Source organism: Conger conger, chromosome 2, assembly GCF_963514075.1.
Source record: "Conger conger chromosome 2, fConCon1.1, whole genome shotgun sequence".
NCBI classification, from domain to species: domain Eukaryota; kingdom Metazoa; phylum Chordata; class Actinopteri; order Anguilliformes; family Congridae; genus Conger; species Conger conger.
In genome coordinates, this window is record NC_083761.1 from 48,892,737 (window position 1) to 48,919,117 (window position 26,381).

General features: G+C 44.8%; 2 protein-coding genes across 5 annotated transcripts; one reads left to right on the plus strand and one right to left on the minus strand.

The window, feature by feature from the left end:
• Nucleotides 1-66: 66 nt before the first annotated feature.
• strada (STE20 related adaptor alpha) lies at nucleotides 67-13,778 on the minus strand. Of its 2 annotated transcripts, XM_061232581.1 has the most exons (14): nucleotides 13,657-13,778; nucleotides 13,066-13,136; nucleotides 12,588-12,657; nucleotides 12,172-12,229; nucleotides 10,152-10,180; nucleotides 7,748-7,862; nucleotides 6,886-7,007; nucleotides 6,697-6,805; nucleotides 5,926-6,049; nucleotides 4,269-4,440; nucleotides 3,788-3,892; nucleotides 2,594-2,844; nucleotides 1,765-1,807; nucleotides 67-1,656 (listed from the first exon to the last, which is right to left on the minus strand). In XM_061232581.1, exons 3-14 carry the CDS (start codon nucleotides 12,597-12,599, stop codon nucleotides 1,501-1,503), a joined length of 1,296 nt encoding a protein of 431 aa, XP_061088565.1. In that variant the 5' UTR covers nucleotides 12,600-12,657; nucleotides 13,066-13,136; nucleotides 13,657-13,778; the 3' UTR covers nucleotides 67-1,500. The 2 variants fall into 2 exon arrangements, with proteins under 2 accessions (XP_061088565.1, XP_061088566.1); XM_061232582.1 differs by lacking the exon at nucleotides 10,152-10,180.
• A 150-nt stretch (nucleotides 13,779-13,928) lies between these two features.
• On the plus strand, nucleotides 13,929-26,132 carry ddx42 (DEAD (Asp-Glu-Ala-Asp) box helicase 42). 3 transcript variants are annotated; one of them, XM_061232516.1, is made up of 18 exons: nucleotides 13,929-14,016; nucleotides 15,205-15,421; nucleotides 15,773-15,917; nucleotides 16,318-16,379; nucleotides 17,850-17,886; nucleotides 18,635-18,787; nucleotides 19,176-19,280; nucleotides 19,423-19,542; nucleotides 19,644-19,820; nucleotides 20,567-20,695; nucleotides 20,790-20,889; nucleotides 21,111-21,158; nucleotides 21,321-21,418; nucleotides 21,814-22,090; nucleotides 22,323-22,549; nucleotides 22,708-22,818; nucleotides 23,422-23,529; nucleotides 23,616-26,132. In XM_061232516.1, exons 2-18 carry the CDS (start codon nucleotides 15,216-15,218, stop codon nucleotides 24,261-24,263), a joined length of 2,751 nt encoding a protein of 916 aa, XP_061088500.1. In that variant the 5' UTR covers nucleotides 13,929-14,016; nucleotides 15,205-15,215; the 3' UTR covers nucleotides 24,264-26,132. The 3 variants fall into 3 exon arrangements, with proteins under 3 accessions (XP_061088500.1, XP_061088501.1, XP_061088502.1); XM_061232517.1 differs by having other exon boundaries at nucleotides 23,425-23,529; XM_061232518.1 differs by lacking the exons at nucleotides 13,929-14,016; nucleotides 15,205-15,421; nucleotides 17,850-17,886 and having other exon boundaries at nucleotides 15,844-15,917.
• Nucleotides 26,133-26,381: the final 249 nt, after the last annotated feature.

The following is a 26,381-nucleotide window of genomic DNA, read 5'->3' on the forward strand; positions in this document are numbered from 1 at the left end:
ATAACAATGCTAGTAGTGCCTGGCAGGACTTAGAACAAACATAACACCCATTGGAAGACATTCACATGGTTTTTATTTTTTTTTTATTTGAAAGATGGGCACACTTAACACATTGTCGGTTCTTCCAAACCTCCACCCCAACAATGACGAGCTGAGCAGCAATGTGCAGTGTGAAGATCAACATTTCCAATACTGTCCTCAAAAAGTGAGTGGGGATCAGATTTAAGGTGACAGAAATAGGCAATAGTGACTATTTATACATTTTCATTATGAAAATACAGCTGCCTATATTATTGACCAGTTTAACTTATTGAACCGTCTGCCTAAATGTTGCATGTATCCAGAAATGAGCTACCTATAGTCAAATGTACTGTCTATAATGTTACAGAAAGGATGTGGGGAAATGTTCTACATTAGCTCTATTTGTTATGCCGTCTGTTGCCATCTGTAAGCTTTAGAATAAAACACAAAATCACAGCCCAGTATATTCCACCATTTTGTCCCTTCACATATACTTGATGTACCCCCATCATAAAAAGGTTGATTCACAGATGCCGATAACACACAATACATTGTTACTAGTCTGTAAGGTGGTTCAATTTAAGCTAAACTAGCTGCCTCTTCTGACATGTTGTTTTTGCTGCAAGTAATCTTGTTCTGGCAAGCTACTTTATTTATCAGCCTCATTAATAGACTCATTTCAGTTTTTGTAGTTTGTGTGGTAAAGGGGGAATTAATGTGAAGAATAAAACTAGCAGAGGAACACGTTCAGTCCAGTAGAAATCACTGGTAGCTTTAGACTAGCATTTGCCCTTTATTCACCTTGTGACCAGACAAAAAAGATCACTGTGACCAACACCTTAAAAATAACAAGGCTGTATTTTGCAAAGAGGACTTTCTGTTCCCCTGTGATCTGAACTTTACGCTCTAACTGAAGAAGTTTTCAACAGTTCCACAGAACATAATTTTGAAAAAGGCCAGACCCTTACTTAAAACATAAACTAAAAACTGCAGTACAACCGCCCAATGGCACAGGGCAAGCAAAGAGATGTGTGTGTTGTCATTTAGCTGTGAAGCATGGAGAAGGAGTCTTTCTGAACCAATGGGTAATCTCTCCCAGCACCACTTCCGAGTGTTAACACTGCTGTAAAGGCAAGAATGCACATGCTGCTACTTCGTGGTCTTTTATGTCCAACGACATGACTTTAGAATCTATGAGAATTTGAGCTCTTCGCAGCACATGCATCCTGAAGCTATGGGAGAGGACAGGGAAGGAAAGGACAGGAGGCCTCCTCTAGTTTTAATCAACCCTCAAAGGATCCTCAGTTAGCAATAAAATACTTAGTTTAAAAATCAATGTGTCCAATCCACAGTCAGCTCAGACCACAGTAGGCTAATCTATTTCACAGTCAGGTCATTCAAGTCCGTAAATTGGTCCTTCCGGTCTAAAAGTTGTCTGACGGCACCTGGAACTGACCAATCCTTTGAACCTAAGCGCCGTCAGAAGTCCCAGTCGTCCATCTCGAGGAGACTTAGACCGGACTCCAGGCTGGCCAAGCCAGTGGGAGAGTCGGGCGGCGGAACGCAGTCAAAGCTGGCGATGGCGGTCACAGGCTGAAGCAGTTCAGGCAGAGCTTCAGAGGGCCGCCGTTTAATCTGGGGGGAGACAGACGGAGCGCTTAGACTTCGGACAGTCCCAAGTGAAGCTCGATACCTGTCGATTCTGCCCATGTCTTTCGTAATGGCAGACAAGGGACCACTTACCTGTTTGAAGAAAGGGTGTCCAAGGAGCGCATTGGCAGACGGCCTACAAGAGAAGGGAAACATAACAGAAGATTCTCGCCATTAGGAGGAAGTGGCACCCAGACACTGATAAAATCATTCAGGCCTTTTCTTTGACTCGAAAAATAAATAAATGAAAGAATAGTAACAGTCATCAGCCAGCAGAAAGATAAAGAAAGAAAGCGGCAGGAACGATTGTGATAGCAGCAGGAGAAATGACAGTGAACAGTGAAGTTTCCATCCAAATGTTTCACAAATGTTATACAAATTTTGGCCATAGAAAATGAAAATCAGCATGTTTCCATCAGCTACTGTATTGCGAGAGTTCTGAAGAGGGCACAACAAGATTACATAATCAAACGGCTGCCAGCTGGGGCCAGCCAGAGATCTGGGGGAGGGTCACTGGGCCAGCTTCTGGAGCAGAAATAAATGGTTGGCATTTATATAGCACCTTTATACAAAGCGCTGTACAATTGATGCTTCTCATTCACCCATTCATACACACACTCACACACCAACAACCACGCAAGGCACCAACCAGCTCGTCAGGACCATTTGGGGGTTAGGTGTCTTGCTGAGGGACAGTTCTACACACCCAGGGTGGGATCAAACCGGCAACCTTCCGACTTCCAGGCGACTGCTCTTACCACTAGAGTCAATGTTACCCCATGAGACTTAAGTTGCCATGACCCCCTTAGGTGCTATATTTACCTTCTTTCAGGCGTTTCAACTGCGGTTTTCTTATGCGAAAATTCACATTTCTAATAAAAACTGTTGGATGGAAACCCTGCTATCGTACAACAGGAAGTACCTCTTCTCGGGGTCCCTCTGCAAGCAGAGCTCCACGAAGGCGTGGAAGTGGGGGCTGAAGGTGCGGCTGTATGGGTGGGGGCCCGTGGCGGGCGGCTCCCCGTTGGTGTGGCGGGACCCGCTGGCCCCCGGGCCCTCGCAGATGCCGGAGTCGGCTCCGGAGCAGGAGGGCTTCATGGTCAGCTCCTCCGGGGGGATGGTGCTGGTGTCCAGCAGGCAGGGCACTGTGCCGTTCAGCTTCTCTAGCAGCATCTGCAGCGTTAGCACACAGGAGGTTCCTGCTCATATCGGGACAGAGCTAGGCTTTTCATTATGAGAAACGCACGTGCCCATTTACTGTGAACCCTGGGAGATTTGATGCACTGGTGTTTTAGGTGCGCCTCCTTTTTGGTGGAAAATGTTGGATGCAATTCATTATTATTGGGTACAGAAATGTAGCCTAGTGGCTAAGGTACATGACTGGGACCCAGATGAATGGTGGTTCAAGCCCCGTAGCCCCGGTAAGATCTGCATAGCTGTTGGGCCCTTAACCCCACATTGCGCCACAAGGGATAGTACCCTGCTTAGTCTAACTAATTGTAAGTCGCTTTGGATAAAAGCATCAGCTAAATAACAATAACAAATGTGCAGGTGCATTTCAAGAGCTAGGCTTTTCGTTCTGAAAAATGCACATGCCCATTCACTGTGAACCCCGGGAGATTTAATGCACTGTTGTGTTTTAGGTGCGCCTCCTTTTTGGTGGAAAATGGTGGATACAATTAATTATTTCTGTGGAAGATAATTATTTTGAATTAGTGTATTTTAGAATTTGTACAAGTTTGTTTACACACCCTGAACTGTAGAGGGCACCACTGCACCATGGATACGCAACTAAAGGTTAGTATTTGTTCAAAAAAAGCAGTGGATACTTGATCATATTGTGCTATGACTATTACAAACAAATGTGTCATGAACTGTGAGAAAGAAGATCTGCTCTCCAGAGACTTGTGGTGTCACCAAAGTATGGAACTAAATTGCGTTCACAATTGTAAATCTGCAGTGAGCTAGCTATAAGAGAACAATAAAGAGCACAATCCACAAAAAGAAGACTTAAATAATGTTTGCATAGACCACTTAAAATGGGTCTCTTATCCATTACAGCAGGTCGAGGAAAAGGAAAGAAAGGAACCACACACAAATGCAAAGATATGTTCACCTGCGTGGCATGCATGTCCTTGAAAGGGACGTGGCCATTGGCCAGCTCACAGGCTGTGATCCCCAGGCTGTAGATGTCAGAATGAAAGTCATAGCCCTGTAGGTTCTGGGGGGGAGAGAGGACAGTTTGCTTCATTTGTGATGAACTACTAAACAGTGTGCACGCATGCAGGTCTGTGCGCACGCGAGAACGTGTGTATGTCTTCATGCGTGCACGCATTTGTAACTGCATGCGAGTGTGTGTGTGTGTGTGTGTGTCTAACTACATGTGAGTGTGTGTGAGTGCGTGCGTGCGTGCGTGTGTTTGTGTAACTGCATGCGAGTGTGTGTGTGTGTGTAACTGCATGTGAGTGTGTGTGAGTGTGTGTTTGTGCAACTGCATGCGAGTGTGTGTGAGTGTGTGCGTGTGTGTTTGCGTAACTGCATGCGAGTGTGTGTGTTTTGATGCGTGCGTGTGTATCCTCCAGGCACGGCCGCAGTACCTGCTGCAGGACCTCAGGGCTGAGCCAGGGCAGCACTTTAACGCTGTAGGGGGGAAAGTTGTGGAGCACACGTGTGCGCTGGCCATGCCGGATCAGGCTGAAGATGCTGCGCAGTCCTGACAGGAACACCTGGCCGTCTGCAGAGACCAGCACGTGGCTGGCCTTCACACTCCTGTCCCAGAGAACACACAGCTGCCTTTACACACCCTTCAGAGCTCACAACATTTAACCTCCTCCATTACAACAGGGTTAGCAATATACACACACCCCAAAGGCAGTATAAACATATTACAGAATGTTACTGATTTAAAAGCATTTTCTATTCACTGCCATTACATCACACTGTTACCCAGATCAACTGACAATACAAAAAAGTGCAGATCTGGGATCAAAGTGCAGTAATTCCCAAGAGGGGGGAAACACATACTGTCAATGGGGCCAGCAGGCGCAACTAAGAAGTGAACCTGTGAACTTGTGAACCATCATAATAATGATAATACGATGTCCGGAAGGCAATCTGTTATACAAACAAGTAACACAAACAAGAGCCAAACAACACAAAAGCGCATTAAAGTACATAACATCAGTAATGGGCCAAAAGTGCTGAAAGCCAAAACAAAAAAGATGTTATGACTAGGTAAAAGTGCAAGAAAGGGTCAGGGTGCAGTTCCGGTGCAGTCTGAAGCAGTGTGCCTGCAGTCTGTGTCAGGCGATGGCCAATGTTTCTGCAGTTGTGACTGCTGTGGGAAGCTCATTCCACCACCAAGGGACAGAAACAGACAGTAGATCTGACCAGGACATGCAGACAAAGCGAGGGGTGGAAGTCAGCTGTCCTGAGGTTGTGGAATACAGGGGTCTGGCTCTTCTCTGACTGACATTTTTCTGAACTTACAGTGCCCACCATAATGTTTGGGACAAAGACCCATAATTTATTAATTTACCTCTGTATCTCCACAATTTTAGATTTGTACCGAAAAAAAATAGTTAAAGTGCAAATTGTCAAATTTTAATAAAGGGCATTTTTTTCAATTTCACCATGTTGAAATTATGGCCATGTTTATACAGTCCCCCCATTTCAAGGCACCATAATGTTTTGGACAAAACAACATTACGTAAAAGAAAGTAGTCATGTTTAGTATTTTGTTGCACAGCCTTTGCATGACTTCCTGATGTCTGTGACCTCAAAGTGCATCAGAGTCCGGATATCTTATTTTCAGGTTGTCCTACAAGTGATACTAAAACTCTTTGCATTTTAATGGTTCTTTATGGGAACTGGGGGTGGGACTATATTAAGATAAATTATGCTGATACAGTATGGAGCATATTTGTTGTCTAAATGGCTTTAAGTCATCAAGGGTCCAAGGTATCAAATGAGCCTCAAACCACTGTGCTGATGCCACATATGCAGGAGATACAAAAATAATAGTTTCTCCTGACAAATTTCCCTGTTTAACTCAATGGAAAAATAGGATAAATAATTATTTTCCATGATTGTCTGCTTTTATTTCTATTGGAAAAGAATATATCTAGCCTACAGATCAATTCAAGGGAACAGCCATTACAAGGACCTTTCTTTCAATATCATAAAATGGGTCACATATTAGGTGAAGATGCACTTGGTTGAATATAGTGTTTTGATTTGAGTATGGAGCCTCACCTGTGTACGTAGCCCATGTGGTGGATGTATTCCAGGGCCTTTAATACGCCAAGCAGGATGTACGCAATCGCCAGTTCACTCATGCCATCTGTGAAGTGCGTGATGATCAGGTCTCTCGCAGAGCCTGGCAACAGAGAGCAGAGTGAGTATACTGGGAAGCGTGAGTACACAGTATGTGTGTGTGTGTGTGTGTGTGTGTGTGTGTGTGTGTGTGTGTGTGTGTATGTGTGTGTGTGTGTGCGCGCGCGTGTGTACGTGAGTGTGTGTGTACGTGCGTGTGTGTGTACGTGCGTGTGTGTGTACGTGCGTGTGTGTGTACGTGCGTGCGCAGGTGCGTGTGTATGCGTGTGCATTTACAGGCAAGGGTGTTTGTACGTGTACAATATGGGTAGGATGTGCGGTGTGTGTGCATGCAGTGTGTGTGTTTGCGTGTGCGTGCACGTGTGTGCGTGTGTGTGTGTGTGTGTGTGTGTGTACGTGTATGGTATGGGTATCCTGTCCACTGTGTGTGCGTGTATGTGTGTGCGTTTACAGGCGAGTGTGTGTGTACGTGTACAATATGGGTGTGCGTGTATGTGTGTGTGTGTGTATGTGTGTGTGTGTGTGTGTGTGTGTGTGTGTGTGTGTGTGCGCGTCCATGGGTATGTGTGTGTGTGTGTGTATGCGTGTATAGGCAAGTGTGTGTGTGTACATCTATGGTATGGGTATGCTGTGTGGTGTGTGTACATACTGCTGTACGAGAAAGGTGAAAATGTCAGAAAGGTCACTCACCATAGGCCATGAAGGGGGTGATGACCCAAAGCTCGTTCTCCGCAATGAATATGGTCTTATAGGGCAGGATGCTGGGGTGGTGGAACAGCTTGGAGACATGGAGCTCACCCTGCAACACAAACAAGATTGAATTCCTTCTGCTCATAAAGGGTTAGAGTGATGTGTCCTCAGTGCAACAATGCCCCTGACCTGCAGGTAGTTGACCATATCGTTGGTGCAGGACTCAAGGTCAATACGGCGGACGGCCGCGTGTTCCCCTGTGGGACGGTATCTCGCAAGGTTCACCGTCATCAGGCCCTCCAGTCCTCTGCCTGCAAACAGAAGACTGTTTTGTTAGTTATGACTAAAGCAGGGAATGCACAAAGGAATCGGACTGCTGATATTCGGCCAACTACGGCCGATAACAGCGGGGACTCCTTGGCACTGGTTGGGAGTAATGCAATGCTCACATAGGAGCATATAAGGCCTTCAATGGAAATAGAAGATACACATTTTAAGTATAAAGGCTGTTGATGTGCCGTTCGAATGGGTCTCTATGGGAATTGGGGGGTGGGTCTAGATTCCGCTGTAAATTATGCTGATAGTCTGGAACACATTTGTTGTCTAAATGGCTTGTCATCAAGTCATCAAAAGTCCAATTTTTTCCATTGCGTTCAACAGGAAAATTTGTCAGGAGAAAACATTATTGTAGTATCTACCGCATATCCGGCAGCAGCATGATGGTTTGAGGTCCATTTGATACCTTTGACCCTTGATGACTTAAAGCCATTTAGCCAACAAATCCGCATAATTTACAGCTGAATCTAATGCCCAAATCCCAATTGAGATCCATTCAAATGCAGAGTTTTAGTATCACTTGTAGGACAACCTGAAAATACCAAGACTCAGATGATGTCACAGATCAGGTCACAGAAATCAGGAAGTCATGGCATGCAAAGGACATGCAACCAAATACAAAACACGACTCTTATTACTACAAGGTGAAACCAAAATGAATAAAAACACCAGACTCCAGGATGATTGGCGGTGGGGCCCCGGGGCCTGTACTGACCTATGACGGTGAGGAGCTCATAGGAGGCGCTATCGGGCAGGAAGCTCCCCATAGTGTCCTGGCGAGGGATGGAGGTCAGAGACTCGCAGCTGTCCTCATGGATCTGAGTGGAAGGCTGGTGGTGGGGGAGGACAGGGACACAGAGTATTAGCAGCAGACATGCTGACCATAGTCAGGTGCCAATTCACTTTGGAGCCGAGGGGTTTGTGTGCCGGCATTGCTCTTTCCCCCATAATTATTGCGACATGTGGAGTAAATATTTGTTGGGCAGCAGGCTTTGGGTGGCAGTTCACTGGGTCTAACAGGGGTACTGATACCTCTCACACATTCAGTGCTTTAGGCAGTTACTTACACCTAAGAGCAGGACGCATGCAGAGTGGGGGGTGGATTCCTTTCGGGTGTAACATAGGAAAAGGTTCCCAAGTGCCGGAAACCACATGTCACAGTCCAACAATGTCTTCAGCATTGCCAGGAACTCCATTACACGTTAGCGTAAAAATGCATCGCTTACAGGTGGTAATGATGAATTACATATCGGTCTTGATCAAGGGTCACCATCCCTGTTCCTGGAGATCTACTGTCCTGTTGGTTTTCACTCCAACCTCAGCAAAGCACACCTCGTTTAACAGCTAAAGATCCTGTTGAGATGCTAATCAGTAGAATCAGGTGTGCCAAATGTGGGTTGCAATGAACCTACAGGAAGGTAGATCTCCAGGAACAGGGTTGGAGACCACAGGTCTTGATCTATTAGCAAATTAAATTACAGTGAAAATAAAAAGCGCTTATTTTCAAAAAGCTTCGTCATCAAACTCCAGCCACTCAAAGTACAAACTGCCTCATTTAAAACACACCACAAGTTATTTATCAAACCCTGAAAATTCAATTCAAAATGTCATACAGTAATTTTGAACACAAAATGAGGCAAACAAAAGGTGTCAGAAACCATGAGGCTAGAAGGCTACGTGGGTTCGTGAGGTCTGGAGTTTGACTAGTAACAGCTGCCATACTGCATGGAGCAGGAGATGCTGCGACACGCCCTGTGCAAAGGCTCTCAGCGGTGACCAGCGAAGCAAGCACAGCACTTTATTCAACGAAGCCGTGGTTCTGCAGGGCAACTCCAGCACCAAGCAATGCAGGACTATCAGTATTCAGCCATGTTCCACCTTCCCCCTTTGATGGACCAGGGGAGGTCTCTCCACTCTCCACTGACAAAACAAGGAAGTGTATAATGAGTGGTTTGTGTCCCCCGTCACTTTCCAGTGAGGCAAAGAGGGGGGAAAAGAGCTCAGCGTGAGGATATCAACGGAGACAGCGTATATGCAGACTACAAGAACATTTCCAATTTCATGGGAACGTCCTGAACCCAATATTAAGGATTTATATAATATAACAAAAATGCAAATACAAGGCTATTCTATTTTGTGAAACCAAAATCATTTTCATGCAAGCACTGGCAAGAATCTCTTATCAGTGAAGAAGACATGCTAAATCTATGACTCCCTGAGCCATACTGCATTTGATCTTACTGTATTAATTATGGGGTATAACAAGCAAGTCTATACTTCAGTTCTTAAAGTTTACATCAACTGGCTCCACTGTCAAATCAACTTTTTCTATATTTTCTGGCCCACGTATTCATTTTATGAGAGGCACAAAGGCACTGTCTGCCAGAACCACTGGTCTCCATTTTACAGTGATCTTACAAACACTTCTCAGACAGGTGGAGACCTGGAAGAGATGGTCACTCATGTCAAGCAAAGCATGTGCACCGCATCTGTGGGCACCTCCTCCATAACTCACTCAGACAGACTGAGTGAAGAAGCAGCAGAATACTGCATTATTCAGTGTCAGTTTTAACAACTTAACTAGCTATTTTCACAGTTTTTTCACATGTAATGTCATGCAGTACTGGGCATGTCTATTAGCTTATCTCCCAGTGTCCTTACACACACACACACACACACGCTTGCAATGGGAGTAACAAGAAAGTTAAGCATGGTTTCTGGGCAATGCTGTAAAAACACAGCAGACAACCCTAAACACATTTTCCAAATTGATTTCCAAGACACTCCAGACGCTCCTGCCACAACGCTAAATTCTGTACACATCAACTTTCAAGCAGACAAGTTATACATCCGGTCCTCACTGCACATTTGCTTAAACAGGCAACTGTGAGCCCCACGTGAAGTCAGTGGTCTCCACGCTCTCCCTCAATATGAAACCCTGATGGCAGCTGAGGCTGGACAAGACTCACAGTAACCGCACAGCATGACAAGCTGGTGTCCATGCACTGACGTGCACAGCCAAGAGGCCCTGGGATCCAAACGTACATGTACGCAGAACGCACGCAGATGACATAAAGGGAGGGGGGGGGGGGGTGATTCTGAAGGAATTCCACACTTACTTTCCTGTGAACGCTCCCCTGAGCTTGCTCTACGGTAGAGGAACCCAAGATATCAATGCAACAAAAACAAACAGAAGAAGGCTCTCATAATGAGAATACTTGCAATGCAGTATTCTGCTAGTTCGCCAAGATCAGCACCCTTGAATGAAGGAGCATCCTCAACAAGGCAGCTTCAGCAGTTCTTGTGATTTTGTGGTGTAATGCTTTCATAGTACTTTTACTAAGTATTATAGTCTCATAGAACTAAAGCCTCCCAAGAATTTGTGATTTTCATTTGGTAGCATGAGGCATTGTAAGTAAATTCCATAATAAAAGTGAGCATGCAAAATCTTACATTACCTTCATGAATTACCATTAATAAATACCTTGATGCATTTATCCATGCGTTTACACTTGATCTTTATACAAACCAATAGGCACAGGGTGACAAAGCCCATCATTTTTCCCTCACAGTAAAGTAGGGATTTCAATTGAGGAAACAAAGATGAGCAACATGGCTACATTTCTGTGTACAAACCCATCCCCACAAACCACTGCAACTGTTCCTGCCAAATAAACCTTTATAAAACCCTTCTGATCAACCGTTACAATTAGGCGTTTGATGTGTGTGGAGGTTCATTTTTGGGGGTAGCAGTAGGCGAGACGCAAAGATTCGATAAGAGATCCAGAGCTGATTGAACGCAGACAATTTGCCTTCTCGCCTTATATAATTACGCAGGTTCCAGGAAGGCGAATAGTCCCGAGTTCGATGGACTCCGGATCTCTTATCGAATCTTCGATGAAATGTGGAATAGTCCACAGTGGCTATACTAGCAACTGTAATTGAACTCCATTTTAGATTATAGTTGTGTTACAGGCATGTAAAGATGTATGGGGTTAGGAAAGTTGGGAGCATTGTAAACAAAACCCACTTTTTGATTTTGATGACGAGTTCCAAAGCTAGATCTTTCTAGAAAAGCTGATAAAGGACGCAACTTCAACAGATCCAAAATAGATGGTGGGTTGTAACTTCCATGGGTCATAGCTCAGCTAACATTATTAATCATGTGTTCATCTTTACACAATGACAAAGTGCTCTCATGCGACTCATTTAAAAATAAAATTACATTAAAATGTGTTTCATTTTGGAGATGCATTTTTAGGACCGACTATCTCTAAATGAAAGTAGACGCATGTTTTCTGAGACCAGATCCTACATACAAACATACTTATACAGTAGATAAAAATTTGCAAGAATTTACAGCTTTTCCTTACAAAGATATGGACCTATAGATCAAACTTAAAATTTTGCTACCAGCTAAATGTCAGCTCAAATTTTTAGGAGTTGTCATCATTGTCTACCAACAGAATGCAACCTCCTGGCATTGGCAATGAATGGCCCACTTGCTGATGCCTGATTACATACGTCCTTTCTGCACAGAATAAAAAGATACAGTATGCGTGTTGAAGGAGGGCAGCAGTTGTGAACACCAAGAACACATTAGCCCAAAAAAACCCTCATTCTGCATTTATCGGCATATTTCTATAAAAAACAAAACAGCATTAGCCTCAAAGCTGAATTGTTAGAAATATGTATTTTTGCCGGCCAATATGGTGGTTAAATCTCACTTCAGCCAATTCCAACATTTACCAGCCAAAGGCCAGTATGTGTCAGCCAACAGAAACCCTGCTTCCATTTTGTGCTGCGAATTACCTTCGAGAACCAGCTCTGCCTGGACTGACATTGGCAAATGAATGGCAAGGCACACATGTACTGGTTCACTTGCATCACTGCCTGTGCAACATGTCCAGTTGCACCCAAGATTCTTGCAAGACTTCCCTTATTAATGACAACACATCAGCACAGGGTGCATGGATTTCCTTGCAATGAATCCTCATAATTTACAAAACTGCGAAACACACCCTAAACTACTGGTACATTAATATATCATCGTTTGCAACAAGATGGTGCATTACCAAGCACTATGCAAACATCAACGTGTGTAAGCAGAGTGTATATCCAACTTCCTTTTCCACTTACCTCCAAACAACTCCAGATCCCTTAAGCTCTCCACACTTAGCTTCTCGGACACCCAACGCTGATGGAAAAGTGAAACGATGAGAAAGAGCACATAACTGGATGATGGTGCTTCAGTGTAAACAAGCAAAATTCCAAACAATCTCCTCCCCACAATTAGTGCACCAACATTTCAGAAATTTGCCGTTTTCCTTCTTTGAATACATTAAATGAGGAACCAAATACACACCACAAAATCCTTAAGAACATCATCCCCAAGGCTTCACCCTGTCAAATTGACCCTTGTGTACATTAAACTGTCTAGGAATGGAGTGGAATATCTAGCCTCATAGTTCTAGATGTGCCATTTATTTTTGCAGGGATGTGTAGAAAGCCACCCTTCTTACATCATATCCCTGTAGGAAAGCTCATTGACTTACCAAAAACGACATGGATCCTGCTATTGCAGCTACAGCTTCAGAATGTCCATTCAGAAATAAAGTAAGCTTTCTAGAGAGGAGGACAGTGATTGGTTTACTCAATATTCAATAATATTCTGCATACTTTACGGATTTTCAATGCTTCCATCTGTACTGTTCCATCTGTAATCCTATAGATTACCATTGTATTATATATTCGTGCTTTAGCTCGTCGTAAATCATTAGCAACAGAAATTACAGAGTGGGCCTTTAAGTAACGTACTGGCTTACTTAAGAACATAAACCCCATAATGCCATAATTGTAAAGCAGGCAAGTCATGACATATCTAATCATCTAAATTCCTTTCATCGGATGATGTCAATGAAAACACAGCCTGAAACGGAAATTAGCGATATATTTTTTTCCAAAATGAACCACCCTTTAAGCTTTGCTAGGTTACAATAGCCAAATGTATGCAAAAAGTATCCAGTGACTTACTGACAACGGCGGGCAGGCGCTGACACGGTTTGTGCTTGAGTTATGACGGCTACGGAACATCCAATAATTAACTATAGAGGATAAAGAGGACATTATTTTCAATTAAAAACCTTCCCAAATTTAAAACTATTGCCCAGTCAAATGCGCGCACACAAGCATTTAGTTGCATAAACCAATCTTTAGAGACTGGTAGCGATGTTAATGCTAAACAACTAGCTACAAATGGATAGACAACTGCTGGATGTGTAAACCAGATTGTCGCCAAGTTAAGCAACGTTGCATTTACTAACGTTAGCATAATGTTTTCATTGGTAGACCAACGCAGTTACACCGTAATCTGAAAAGAAAGCGTATTCCTGCAAATTACTCATTACTACTTTCCATAAATAAGTAATGCTAGCCAAAGGCAGTTATCTAGCAGCTATCACGCTACAAGAAACATTACATAGCATGGCTAACAGGACAACAGGACCATTTTGACCCGGCGTTATCTGCAGCTGCTGTATGACGATTCTACGATGTACTGCTTATCAGCCATCCCGCCAAACACATTTTAGATGCATGGACAATAAATAAACACAGATTACATACCCAAATATATAAAATTCTCAATTTAAATTATTTTAGTGAAATTTCAAGAAGCAGCCATTAGCTAGCTAATATCTTCGTCCATTGAGTGGCACGTCCAGTAGTTCACTGATAGGATGAAAATGGCTCGCGAAACTACTAACACACGATTGGTAGCTTCATTAAAGAGGCGTGGAGTTTGTCTGATGCTAAACGATAATTGGAGATAAGAGTTGAGGGACAGCCCCAACTTCAGCGTCGCTGGTCAATGACGTTATACCCAATAATTGAGCTCTGATGACGTTTAACACAATTGAATTCCAGGGCCCGTGCTTCCATTAGGCGACTGTATATCCATTTTTTCAGTGTGAAATTGGAAACTTGGTAAGTTGTAAACACTATCCAGGCATTTGGATGCTTCAGCTTGTCTTGTTGTCCAACTGAATGTATAAAAATGTGAAAACCCTTTACACGTTGGTTAGTGCTTGCTTTGTTCCACGATCTAGCTAGCGAGACAACTAGCGAAAGCAGCGTAAACCCGATAATAACCGACCGATCTTGTTGCATGGTTGCTCTCTAGCTAGCTAGGTAGCTAGCTAAGCTGGAGAGATAGCTAACGTTAGTTACCTTTCCTTATTTTCAGTCGTATTCAGTCGTCCATGCCAAGCCAATGTCTGTCCGTTTCCCGTCTAAATGATAAGTTAGCTAATTGGGATTATTCTACAAATAGTGAACGGTAACTTGATATTTGGGGTTGTTGCTGGTGAATACGCCCATTGTTGTGTAGCCAAAATAGCTTGCTAGCTGACAAGTCACCTAGCTACAGACACGTTAGAGCTTACGGTAGATTAATGTATACAACTACCTTGAGCTAGCCATCTAGCTGGCTACGTTAGTTATACTGGAAGCTAACGTTATTTGTCTAGCGTTACTAACTTACAATACAGATGACGATTGTATTACAATACGTAGTAAATCACCTCAAGATGTTGCTAGCTAGCCACTATTCATTTAACTAGCTCGTCGTCTTAGCTAGGTCTAGGTCAGATTCCAAAGACGTTCACGACGTTATATTGGCTGGCTATATTGTATTAGATGTGAAATGCAGTGTTGGGTCATAATTATTAAGTGTGGCAATATAGTTAGTGAATGTATGCTTCACATTTACTTCATAGTTATGCTTGTTATAAAATATGTTGGTTATATCCAATTTGTCATTTGAATGTTCATGTGTGAAGATGGATTCTTGTTAATAAGCTAGCGGTATACAGTGTTCTAAAATGCACCAAACGTCAGCAGTTCACTCTGATCTGTTTAATCTGTTTTAATTCTGTGTCAGTTTTAACACAATGTAATGTTCAGCTGAATAAGCATGAAATTAATATATACAGTTGGAAACGGTGGCATTTTAAAAGATGCCTTAATAAGGGAAATCAGTGTTTTATTGACACTTTACCAGGGTCTTTGTGGAATCATATTTGCTGTTATAGACTAACAGTGAACGATTCCTTTTTATGGTGGTTTTCGTGTTGCTGTCTTGTCTTCAACTGCAAACTGATTTTTTTTGTATAGCAGTAACAGCCATGAACTGGAACAAGGGTGGTCCAGGGGCCAAGAGGGGATTTGGTTTTGGGGGCTTTAGCCTGGCAACAGGCAAGAAAGAGGAGCCCCGCTTGGCACAGCCATCACACTCTTCGTTTGGAACTGGGCCAGGATATGGCAAAAACCAGCAGCTCCCCTCCTTCTATAAGATTGGCACAAAAAGAGCCAATTTTGATGAGGAGAATGCGTGAGTATGGTTTCATTTTGCATTTGCACAATGCAGAAAATGCTTAATTGGTAATCAGTAATAGATTTCTCTACATGGCAGCTAGATTAGTTTTCTACATTATACACCTCTGCACTGTGCATTCCCACTCCACACTCACACATCAGTGATATCCTCTAGATTGAGTGTACAGTGTTCACAGAGGCCTTGGTGAATATTGTAATAGTTTGGCAATGTAACAGAGCAGGTCTTTGCATTAGCCTATGTGGCTTGGTCACTAAATATCAGCCTATCCAAATCCTATAGAAATTCCAGTTTCCACTGTTGAAAAGAACACTATTTTCACCTGCTGTTTGTTTTGCTGTCTTCCAGGTATTTTGAAGATGATGAAGAGGAGTCGAGCAATGTGGACCTGCCCTACATCCCTGCAGAGAACTCTCCGACACGACAGCAGTTCCAGTCCCAGGGCTCAGACAGTGAGGAAGACCCACTAGATGCCTTCATGGCTGAAGTGGAGGTTAGTAGATAAACTCAAAGTGATAGTTCACCCAAAAAATTAAGGCATTTTCGGATCTTCAGTAGATATAATTTCACCCAAAGGTGATCATCCAAGTCTGTGTTCTGTGGCTGAGGAAGATCCAGCTAAAGTTTCTCCTTTAAAATCCATTTGAAATATTAAAGATGAATACCACCATTAGGGAAATGAGTCATTTGGACCCTATCTTTAGTAATTTCAAGAGAAACTTGTTAACACGTTGAAGTGTCTTAAGGAGTCATGCATACCACATAATTATCATGAAAGTCGGTATTATCTAAAATGTCAAAGAATATCCATTACTCTGTCTGCTCTTGGTTATCTGGTTCAACCATCAGCTGTATTTTACCATGGGTCTGGTTCATGTCTATAACCTTTCCAGGACCAAGCTACGAAAGACTTAAGGAAACTAGAAGAAAAGGAGAAAGAGAAGAAACCTGAAAAGTAAGTGCATCTTACATTTTTTCTGCTGGAGACTTTCATACTGGTATGTTCTTTCCCCTAGCATTCTGTATGTGTGCTTAAACAATGTCAATACTTGGACAATGATATTTAGCTTTACTACAGCTGTAGGTTTTTATTTATATAGATTTAGCCAGGGGTGGTCACGTAAGTGAGGATCATTGTTACGCCTTTTGTCTTTGTTTTTGTCAAGGTATTTTACAGAATATCAGTAATGGCAGATTGTGATCATCCATGTTTACTTGCATTCATGATACCCAGAATGCAACACATATATGACTCGTTAAGGGTTCATTCTGTGAAAATTCAACCAGAGGTGCAGGAGTTGACCACCCCAATTTTGCTCAAACTTTGGATAAATGTCCTTTATATATTCAATATAGAACATCCAAGACATTAGCATCATTGGATATTGAGATATAGAGATATTGGCTCTGGGGGGTGTTACTCAAAAAGTCACTCGCAAGTGGAAACTGGGCTTTGTGTCAATTTTGGTGTAACGTATCTTTGGCATCAGTGTAGTTTCACACAATTTGTTAATATTGTAGCTGCATAATTGTATATACACTCAGTGATCACTTTATTAGGTAGACCTGTACACCAGCTGGTTACTGCAAATATTTAATCAGCCCACCATGTGGCAGTGACTAAATGCATAAAAGCATGCAGATGTGGTCAAGAGGTGCAGCTGTTCTTCAGACCAAATGTCAGAATGGGGAAGAAATGTGATCTAAGTGACTTTGACCATGGAATGATTGTTGGTGCCAGACAGGGTGGATACAGTATCTCAGAAACTGCTGATCTCATGCATAACAGTCTCTAGAGTTTGCAGAGAATGGTGCAAAAAAACAAAAAGCATCCAGTGTGTAGCAATTCTGCGGGTAGAAACGCCTTGTTAGTGAGAGGTCAGAGGAGAAGGGCCAGACTGGTCCAAGCTGAAAGGAAGGTAACAGTAACGCGAATAACCATGCATTACAACAGTGGTATACTGGTATGCAGAAGAGCTTCTCTGAGCACATAACGTGTCAAAGTGGATAGGTTACAGCTGCAGAACACTTAAGTCTAATAAATATGTAATAAAGTGCTTACTGAGTGTATATATTGAATATATAAAGAACATTTACGCAAAATTGGAGTGGTCAACTCCCACACGGGTTGATTTCTCAGAATGACCCTAAGAGTAATGGTGAAAACAAGGATGTCACATGGTTTTTAATCAGAAACCTCAAAAATGACTACTTGATGGAAAGTGGTATAGGAATCTGGTATTTATTTATTGAATTAATGAATTTTTTGTCCTTACTCTTTGCCATTCGGCCCTCAGCCCAGTGGAGGAGTATGTACCTGGGGGGAGGATTCAGGGGTTAGACGAGTCGGGAGGTTTCTTTGGGGTGCTGACGGGTGTATGAACGAGTTGCAGGGAAGTTTTTTTTTCTCCGCTTGTTTTTCCAGGGGTATTCGTGATGACATTGAAGAGGAAGATGACCAAGTGAGTGAAACTACTAGCGTTCCGCTGTTGTACCTCTGAGCCGCCCACCTGCCATCTCTTTCAGTCCCATCATCCCTCTCGCCTGACCAAAGAGCACTCTCTCTCCCTGTGACACCTTGCTTTTATCGCCCAACTTTCTTTTAATGGTTGAATCCAGATTATCCCTTTTAGACACAGACTGCGTGGTTTTGACACCACTCCTGCCATCTTACCTGTGTGACTTTGAAAACAGTCCTATTTACATTGGGCAGAAGTTTTCTCATAGTTATTAGAGAAGCATTTTATGCTCTTCATATTATCGCTTCCTCTCTCCCTTTTTTAGGAAACTTTCAACCATAAAAGTTTCAGCGATTGTAGTACAGATTCGGACCGGCGACTGCACACACAGGCCTCATAGACCATTTTGCCTACTTTCTCCATTCTGCACCTGCTATCCTTGAGACAACTTTATTGTACAGCCATTGTTTCAGACATTCAGTTCTCCTTGTATTTGTTCAGTGTTGCATTTTGAAGAGGTCTTTCATGGCCCACTGAGCTCTAGCATTTCGTTTTGATTAGAGTGCGATCCCAAGAATAGACACACGGCTCACGATTCTGGTTTTTAGGCCGGCACCATAGTTTGTAGTACCACGCAAGATGTCTGGCCATGTTTTTTTGCTGCCTCAGAGATGTTGCACAGTCCACCCAGGCTAGGGGTGGTCTGGTCGGCAGGTTGAGCTGTAATGTGGACCCACTGTGCTCTGTGCAGGAGGCCTACTTCCGGTACATGGCGGAGAACCCCACAGCCGGGCTGACCCAAGACGAAGAAGACGAGAACGTGGATTACGACAGTGACGGGAACCCCATCGCCCCTGCCGCCAAAAAGATCATCATGCCCCTCCCCCCCATCGACCACTCTGAGGCAAGAGTTCGGCTCCAAATGGCACACGGCTTGCTTTCTGTCTTCATTTTAACCTCATTGAGCTCATTCCTGTTACTGTTGAATGAGAAACAAACTTCTATATGCTGTCCCCTTGGGCAGAGTAGTTGGCTGTTGAATCGATCGTGACCTTTTTGTACTCAATTTTCTTCTCAAGCAGCCCCTGGATCTTAGGTGAAGCTATTTGTACTTTAACCCAAAGAGACCTTCAAGAAAAGACATGGGAAACTGTAGCACAATTTCAGATCCCCAACTTTGGATCTAAAACCCATATATGTGCTGTCTAGCAGTAGCAGGGCAGGGGCAGTATACTTGTGATTGGCTGTCACTTACTGGTCATTGGTTCTGTATGTTACCTCTCCTTTTACAGATTGATTACCCCCCTTTTGAGAAGAACTTCTATAACGAGCACGAGGAGCTGCACATCCTCACTCCCATACAGGTGGTGGACCTGAGGCAGAAGCTTAACCTGCGGGTAGGTAAAATGCGATGCGTGCTGTTTGTATTGTGGTGCAACATTTCACATGCAGATCGAATTCAAATAAACTTTCATCCTTGCAGCTCTCTTCTTCAACCTACACTGTGTGTTTATTTTCTTTTTTTCCTCTTTTCGACAGGTGTCAGGTGCTGCCCCTCCCAAACCCTGTACGAGCTTCGCCCATTTCGGCTTTGACGAGCAGCTGATGCACCAGATCCGCAAGTCAGAGTACACGCAGCCCACCCCCATTCAGTGCCAGGTATGGGCCTCGGTGAAATACGCCCCTCCTGCCGAACACGCACGTCACATCCATAACCACGCTCGGTGGCTTGGGTCTTGACCTCCGTCGGTCTCTTTCAGGGAGTCCCCATCGCCCTGGGCGGCCGCGACATGATCGGCATCGCCAAGACGGGCAGCGGAAAGACCGCGGCCTTCATCTGGCCCATGCTGGTGCACATCATGGACCAGAAGGAGCTGCAGGCTGGAGAGGGGCCCATCGCAGTCATTGTGTGCCCCACGAGAGAGCTGTGCCAGCAGGTCAGAGCCTGGGAGGGACCGGGGGGCGGTGGGTGAAGAGCATGGGAGGGGGAGGAATGATTGGCAGAGGACCCTATTTTGGCTGTGAGAGCCGTGCTTTGTGTTGCACCCTCAAGTCTCCCACCTCCCTTTTGATCCTGACACAAGATCACTTTGCTCAAAGCTGGGCATTGTCAGTCCTAGAAAAATCCTTTCATCGATATATTTTAGTTTGAGGCACGTATGAGTCTGTATAAGCTGGATGAGAAAGTCATAACAACAATGGTGACTGTTCATCTTTATGGGTATTGCAATGTACTGAAAGGAATGCGTGACCCGGCTTAACCTACTCTGGTAATATATAATATTTACCTGCATAACAATACATTTTAAATAAGTTGAGTCTAAATTAGTGAAATAAATTAGGCTAAAGTTATTAGTTAAAACTTAAGCATATATGCAAGCTTAGCGCAGGTTGCAGGGTCTCACCAAGTAATGAAAAACCCACAGCAGAGATGGAAAAGTCCGTCCTCCAATCCCTCGTAGATGGGTCTGTTGTTGAAATTTGGGTGATCTTTTATCGTCCTCACAACCTGCACTCTTCGTAACAATACCACTTCCTGTGAATGCCGTGCCACTGTGGTTGCATTTGTTCAACAAGAACTTTATGTTATAGGTATATGATTACCTATGATTTGTTATGCATGGTTATTTTTTAGTGGGGGTGTACAGTCTGTGTGTGATTTCACCTTGTGATTTTCCCCTAGATCCACGCAGAGTGCAAGCGCTTCGGAAAGGCCTATGCCCTGCGCTCGGTGGCCGTGTACGGTGGGGGCAGCATGTGGGAGCAAGCCAAGGCCCTGCAGGAGGGCGCCGAAATCGTAGTGTGCACCCCGGTAAGCGCCTCACGCTAACCCTCAGGGTGGACGCTGGCCAAGCCTGGTGCCCTGAGCCGCCTCCTGACCCCGCCCCGTCTCCTCCCGTAAACAGGGCCGTCTTATCGACCACGTGAAGAAGAAGGCCACGTCCCTGCAGAGGGTCACCTACCTGGTGTTTGACGAGGCGGACCGCATGTTCGACATGGGCTTCGGTAGGCGCGCCTCCCTGTAGGCCTCTGCTCTGTGTTTATTAGAGATTGGCTGTAGATGTTCAGTCAGATCAGATCAGGCTTGAGGCCCATGCCGCTCACTTGTACGAGGTTCATGTCTAGATGTTTTGTATAATAATTTGTATAATATTTATGGCAGCTTTGAGCATTGAGCATTTTACTGAAACCTTCTGCTGTGTGATCACCCGTTTGTTTGGTTTCAGAGTATCAGGTGAGGTCCATCGCCAGTCATGTGCGCCCTGACCGCCAGAGTAAGTGCCCTGCCGTCTCGTCTGTGTGTCTTATGTGTCTGTCTGTGTGTCTGTCTGTGTGTATGTCCAAACCTCACTCCTGTCTCTGTCTCTGTTTCCTGTGCTAGAGTGAAGTAGTGTGGGTGTGTGTCTGTTCACTAAACAGGAACTCTGTTTCCACAGCTCTTCTCTTCAGCGCTACCTTCCGTAAGAAGATCGAGAGGCTGGCTCGGGACATCCTGGTGGACCCCATCCGCGTGGTTCAGGGAGACATAGGAGAGGTACGGCCCCCAGAGTACAGAGCTGAAATAACCAAAAATGTGTCACTGCCCAATGAGTTATGGTGTTCACTGTAGCTAGCCAGAACAAAATATCCTGTTTCATTGGTGAGTGAGCTTCCGTCCTCTTGGGGGTGTAGGCGGGGTTGAGAAGGTAGGAGTTGGTTTTGATGGTAAACACTGGAGCAAATCAAGGAAATAAATCCTGCATAGTAGGCCTTCTACCAGGAGGTATAACTACAGGACTTTTACTTTCTGACCCCTGGAACGTCCACCTCTTCCAAGTTGTCTCTGTACGGGTGTGTTCAGGGTCTCCCTCCACAGGCCAATGAGGACGTGTCCTAGCTGAAGTTATTATTGTCACTAAAGTCTTGTCGCTGTACGGGTGTGTTCCACAGGCCAATGAGGACGTGACGCAGGTGGTGGAAATCCTGCCCAGCGGGCTGGAGAAGTGGGGCTGGCTGACTCGGCGCGTGGTGGAGTTCACCTCCGCCGGCTCCGTGCTCATCTTCGTCACCAAGAAGGCTAACAGCGAGGAGCTGGCCACCAACCTGACCCAGGAGGGCTACAGCCTGGGCCTGCTGCATGGAGACATGGACCAGAGCGAGAGGAACAAGGTCATCGCCGACTTCAAGAAGAAGAACCTGCCCGTGCTGGTGGCCACTGACGTAGCCGGTGAGAAAGGAGAGCGGGAACAACTTCTTACTTCTTCCTCTTCCTTATTCCTGTTTGTTATTATTGTGCAAAAGTGAGTGTCCCTTAGTTTGAAACTAGCGCATGTCTTATTTAGGCGACTATGAAATTTCCAGATTAATACTGAGTTCTCATCAACTCATAGATTGATCATGACTGCAGGGCCTGTTTATTTCTTTGCCACTTACCCTTTCTAACTCGTCCCTCTTGCCAGCCCGTGGTTTGGACATCCCGTCAATCCGCACTGTGGTGAACTACGACGTGGCGCGAGACATCGACACGCACACCCATCGCATCGGGCGTACGGGCCGCGCCGGGGAGAAAGGTGTGGCCTACACCCTCTTGACCAACAAGGACACCAACTTCGCTGGGGACTTGGTGCGCAATCTTGAAGGGGCCAATCAGAGTGTCTCTAAGGAGCTTATGGACCTGGCAATGCAGGTAAACTTTGGCTAATCCTACCCTTCTACTGCCCAACACAGATCTCATATGTTTTACAGGCTGCTCACTAATATGGTGAACATTTCTGTTGGTTTCTGGAAGGATGGAATGATTTTTATTCACTTCCATTTTTTCCATGTATCTGTGTTTCTGTACAGAATCCCTGGTTCAGGAAGTCCCGCTTCAAGGGAGGCAAAGGGAAGAAGCTGAATATTGGAGGTGGGGGTCTGGGCTACAGAGAGAGGCCTGGTCTGGGAGCAGACACCTCGGTATGTTCTTCTTGACAGGCAGTTTATCCTGTCATTGTACATCCAAGCTCAATTTGCAAATGGAGTCATTGTTAGAAGTTAGGGATGGGCATTTACAGTTTTTTCATGTTTCGGTTAACTGGCGAAATGTAATCGCTTAACGGATTAAAAATCTATTTTTAGAACTCCCACCATAGGCTGTACAGGCATGCTCCAATAGGCTGGACCACAGCTAAAATAATATAATTCTATATTGCACATGAGATGTATTACTGCTGAACATGGGCAAGTTGGGCATAAAAAACTTTTCTTCACTTTTTTTCTGTTTCAGTAACAGTAACTTTTTTTTTTAGAATGATAAACTATTATGCATTTGGTCCGCTGGTCATGAAACGGATACTGTCATTACCTTATTTCTTGCAGTATGTGGATTTCCAAAATACAGAGAAGCACACTTGTTTTTCCACCCACGTTACAAAATAAGGAACTGTTGTCACTAAATGTCAAAATAGGTTATGCAGATTATTACATGCGACTCGTTTCGCATCCAGATTATAAGAATCGGCACCATGGTAGTTTTCTGGTCACCCGGGGGGTTGTTTTGAGAATTTGTGTGTTGTCCAGCAGGACCGTGGTGGCAGTGGGAGTGGCATTCTCTCCAACTACGAGTCCTATAAGCCGTCCTCTGGGGCCATGGGGGACCGTATGTCAGCCATGAAGCAGGCCTTCCAGGCGAGTCGCTCCCTCCTCCCTCGTCCCCGCCTGCCCGCTCTCTTGAGCGTTCCCGTATAACCTCCCTTTGCATGTCTGACTTCCAGGCTCAGTACAAGAACCACTTTGTGGCGGCGTCGGGCCTCCCTCCCAAGGTCACCAACACCAACTCCAGCAGCTCCGCAGGCTGGACCAGTGCCGGCAGCCTCAGCTCCGTGCCCACGGGAGACCCGCAGGAGGGGGAGCGTTCCAGGGCCGGGCCCCCCACGGGCGCCCCCGCCCCTCCACAGAGCACGGGGACCCGCATGCCTGGGTTCACCAGCGCCGGGACCCTGAGCTCCCTGCCCGAGAGCTACACCAACCTGCCCCAGGGTTACCCGGTTCCCCCTGCACCCCGAGAGGCCCCGCGAGACCGGCACGGTGACGGCCGAGATCGGCACGGGGAGGGCCACTACCGCCACGGCGACCGGCACGGCGGAGAGCGCGATCGCTACGGCGACCGGGAGCGGCATGGAGAGCGCGATCGCTACGGCGACCGGGAGCGATACGGCGGCGGGCGCCATGGAGACGGCCGGAACGGGGAGGGGAGCCGCAGGGACAGAGAGGGGAGGAGCGAGCGGGATGAGTGGAGAGGAGACCGGGAGACTGGGGACAGGTCAGGGGGCGAAGGCAGGGGGGACAGGGGTGAGAGGGCCGAAGACAGCTTTGCGGTCCCAGATCCTCCCAAACGCAAGAAGACCCGGTGGGACAGCTAAGCCAACTCCCCGCCCCAAATCAGTCTAACATGATCGCACACGGCTCATAGACAGACAGCTACAACTTCAGTAACCGTAAGAACATCATAGATCTGGTGCAGTGAGTCTCATAATCTTGTAATATTGCTTTCTTTCAACTGTGGTCTTTTTACAGTTGAGCTTAACAGTGCTCCCATGGTTTGGGGTGGAAGCTTTCTGCTTTCAGTGACCTCCCATGTAGCCAAGAATGTGTGCGTCATGATCAACAGATCTGGTTTTGATAGCTCAGAGCAGGGGTGAAACCTGCGTCTTTGAGGGCCAGTGGTTTGGTTTCCTTTCAGTCGACAGGCAGTTACAGGCTTGTGAACAAGGTGTGTGAATTCTTCAACCAATGAACGACTGAAATTAATCACTATTGCTGAAGTATGCCAAAAACCAACACACTGCAACCCTGTAGGATTGTGTTCTGATACCTGTGGTCTGGTTTGCAGGCCTGCTGGTTCTTTGGCCCTCCTCTTCCCCTATCCAAACTTGTGAGGTATGAGGCCCAGGAAATTGTGGTAGTAGGTTGGACCGAACTAGGTCTGTTTTCGTAATGATGCACCTGAAGGCATTGAACATGTTTTTGGTTGGTGCATCATGATGCTGACCCACGTTCTCGAGACTTGTCGACCTTTCTTATTCAAATAAAAATTGTATTTGTGTCAATATACTGATATTTTAGTTGGGCTTGGCAGGGGGCCTAAGGAAAGAAGCGAGTGCCTGTCTTTGAAAGTTATGTTGGAATGATCTTGGCTCAGCTAGCTTTTAGTTTAAAAAGAAAAAACATTGAGGGAAGTAGTAACTTTGTTTGGACTGCATTTGTTTGTGTGTGATCATGTTTGAATGTGTGCCCGTCTACATTTGTGTGAAAGCGATACAGTTATCAGATTTCCAATGGACATTTGTTTTGCAGTACAATGATCAGTCCTGTTCATTTAGCTTCATGAACTCCTTCCATTTGAGGTGTATTCCGTGTAGTCTTTGACTCAAGCCGATATCCCATTAAACCCTAAATCTGTGTAAAACTTGTTTCTAGTGTACTGTCAAGTGTCAGGAATAATATTATTCTAACGGCAACTGGGAGATCCTGTTGCCTGCTATACGTGAAGTCAGGTTTTTTTTTACCGCAATTAAATTTGAGTAGGAAATGACCCATTGCTTCCAGCTCATCTCCGTTCTGCCTGAATTCATAATCAGAATGGTGGAATTCAAAGAAATGTGAATTTATCTAACCTATCCCTCTCTTGGCTTTTTCATCCTATGTGCTTTTCTGATTCTGATCCAGAATAATAAAATGGTGTTCACTCCACCTGCCATCTAGAGTTCAGTCCTTCTTGTTTGCTGAGGGGAGGTCTGGGTTGGGGTCCTGGTACATTTATATGTACAACCTTTGGCTGGAGAAGTTTACAGTCAGCACTCTGCTACATTGTGTTGTTGATGAGTAGATACCTGACTTGCTCATGGGTGCCTTCCCAGAAATGCATGCATACCTTGCTCACAGTTTGACTTGTAAATATGATCCTGAGGTCTCTGACTCTGACAAATCTCACCTGTCCTGTCTTACAACAACTGTTTGGGTTGCTTTGAGCTAAACAAGCAAAGTACTTTAGCCTTCAGCTTCCTTTGGGATGACTCAGATGTACCTGTTCTATAAGTTGAAACCCTTCCAACTACTTCACTTTGAGTCAATTGTAGTGCTCCCTGAAAAGTGTTATTTAAATGTAAATGTGTCTATCTTCCTCTCACACAAGTAATTCTAATGAGTACCTTCTTGTTAAAAATGTACATACTCAACTTGTTGATGGCTTCCGCATTGTCACTCTTTAATAAATTCAAGTTGTTTTCCAACACCAGTCTCATCTGTGCTCATCTTTCCAGTTGAGTAAATGAATTGTGTTGTAGCTGAATACTTTTAAGCTTCATTATATATAATATGTGAACTGTGGCTCCCTTCTGTTGTTCAAGCTTTAGTTATTGATGGGGCGAATAGCATGTATGGTTGTCAGAATATCTGTCATATTTACTTGGCTTCCCTTTGCCTAATTTTATATTTTATCAAAAGATCTGAAACCATTCAGTGTGATAAATATGCAATAA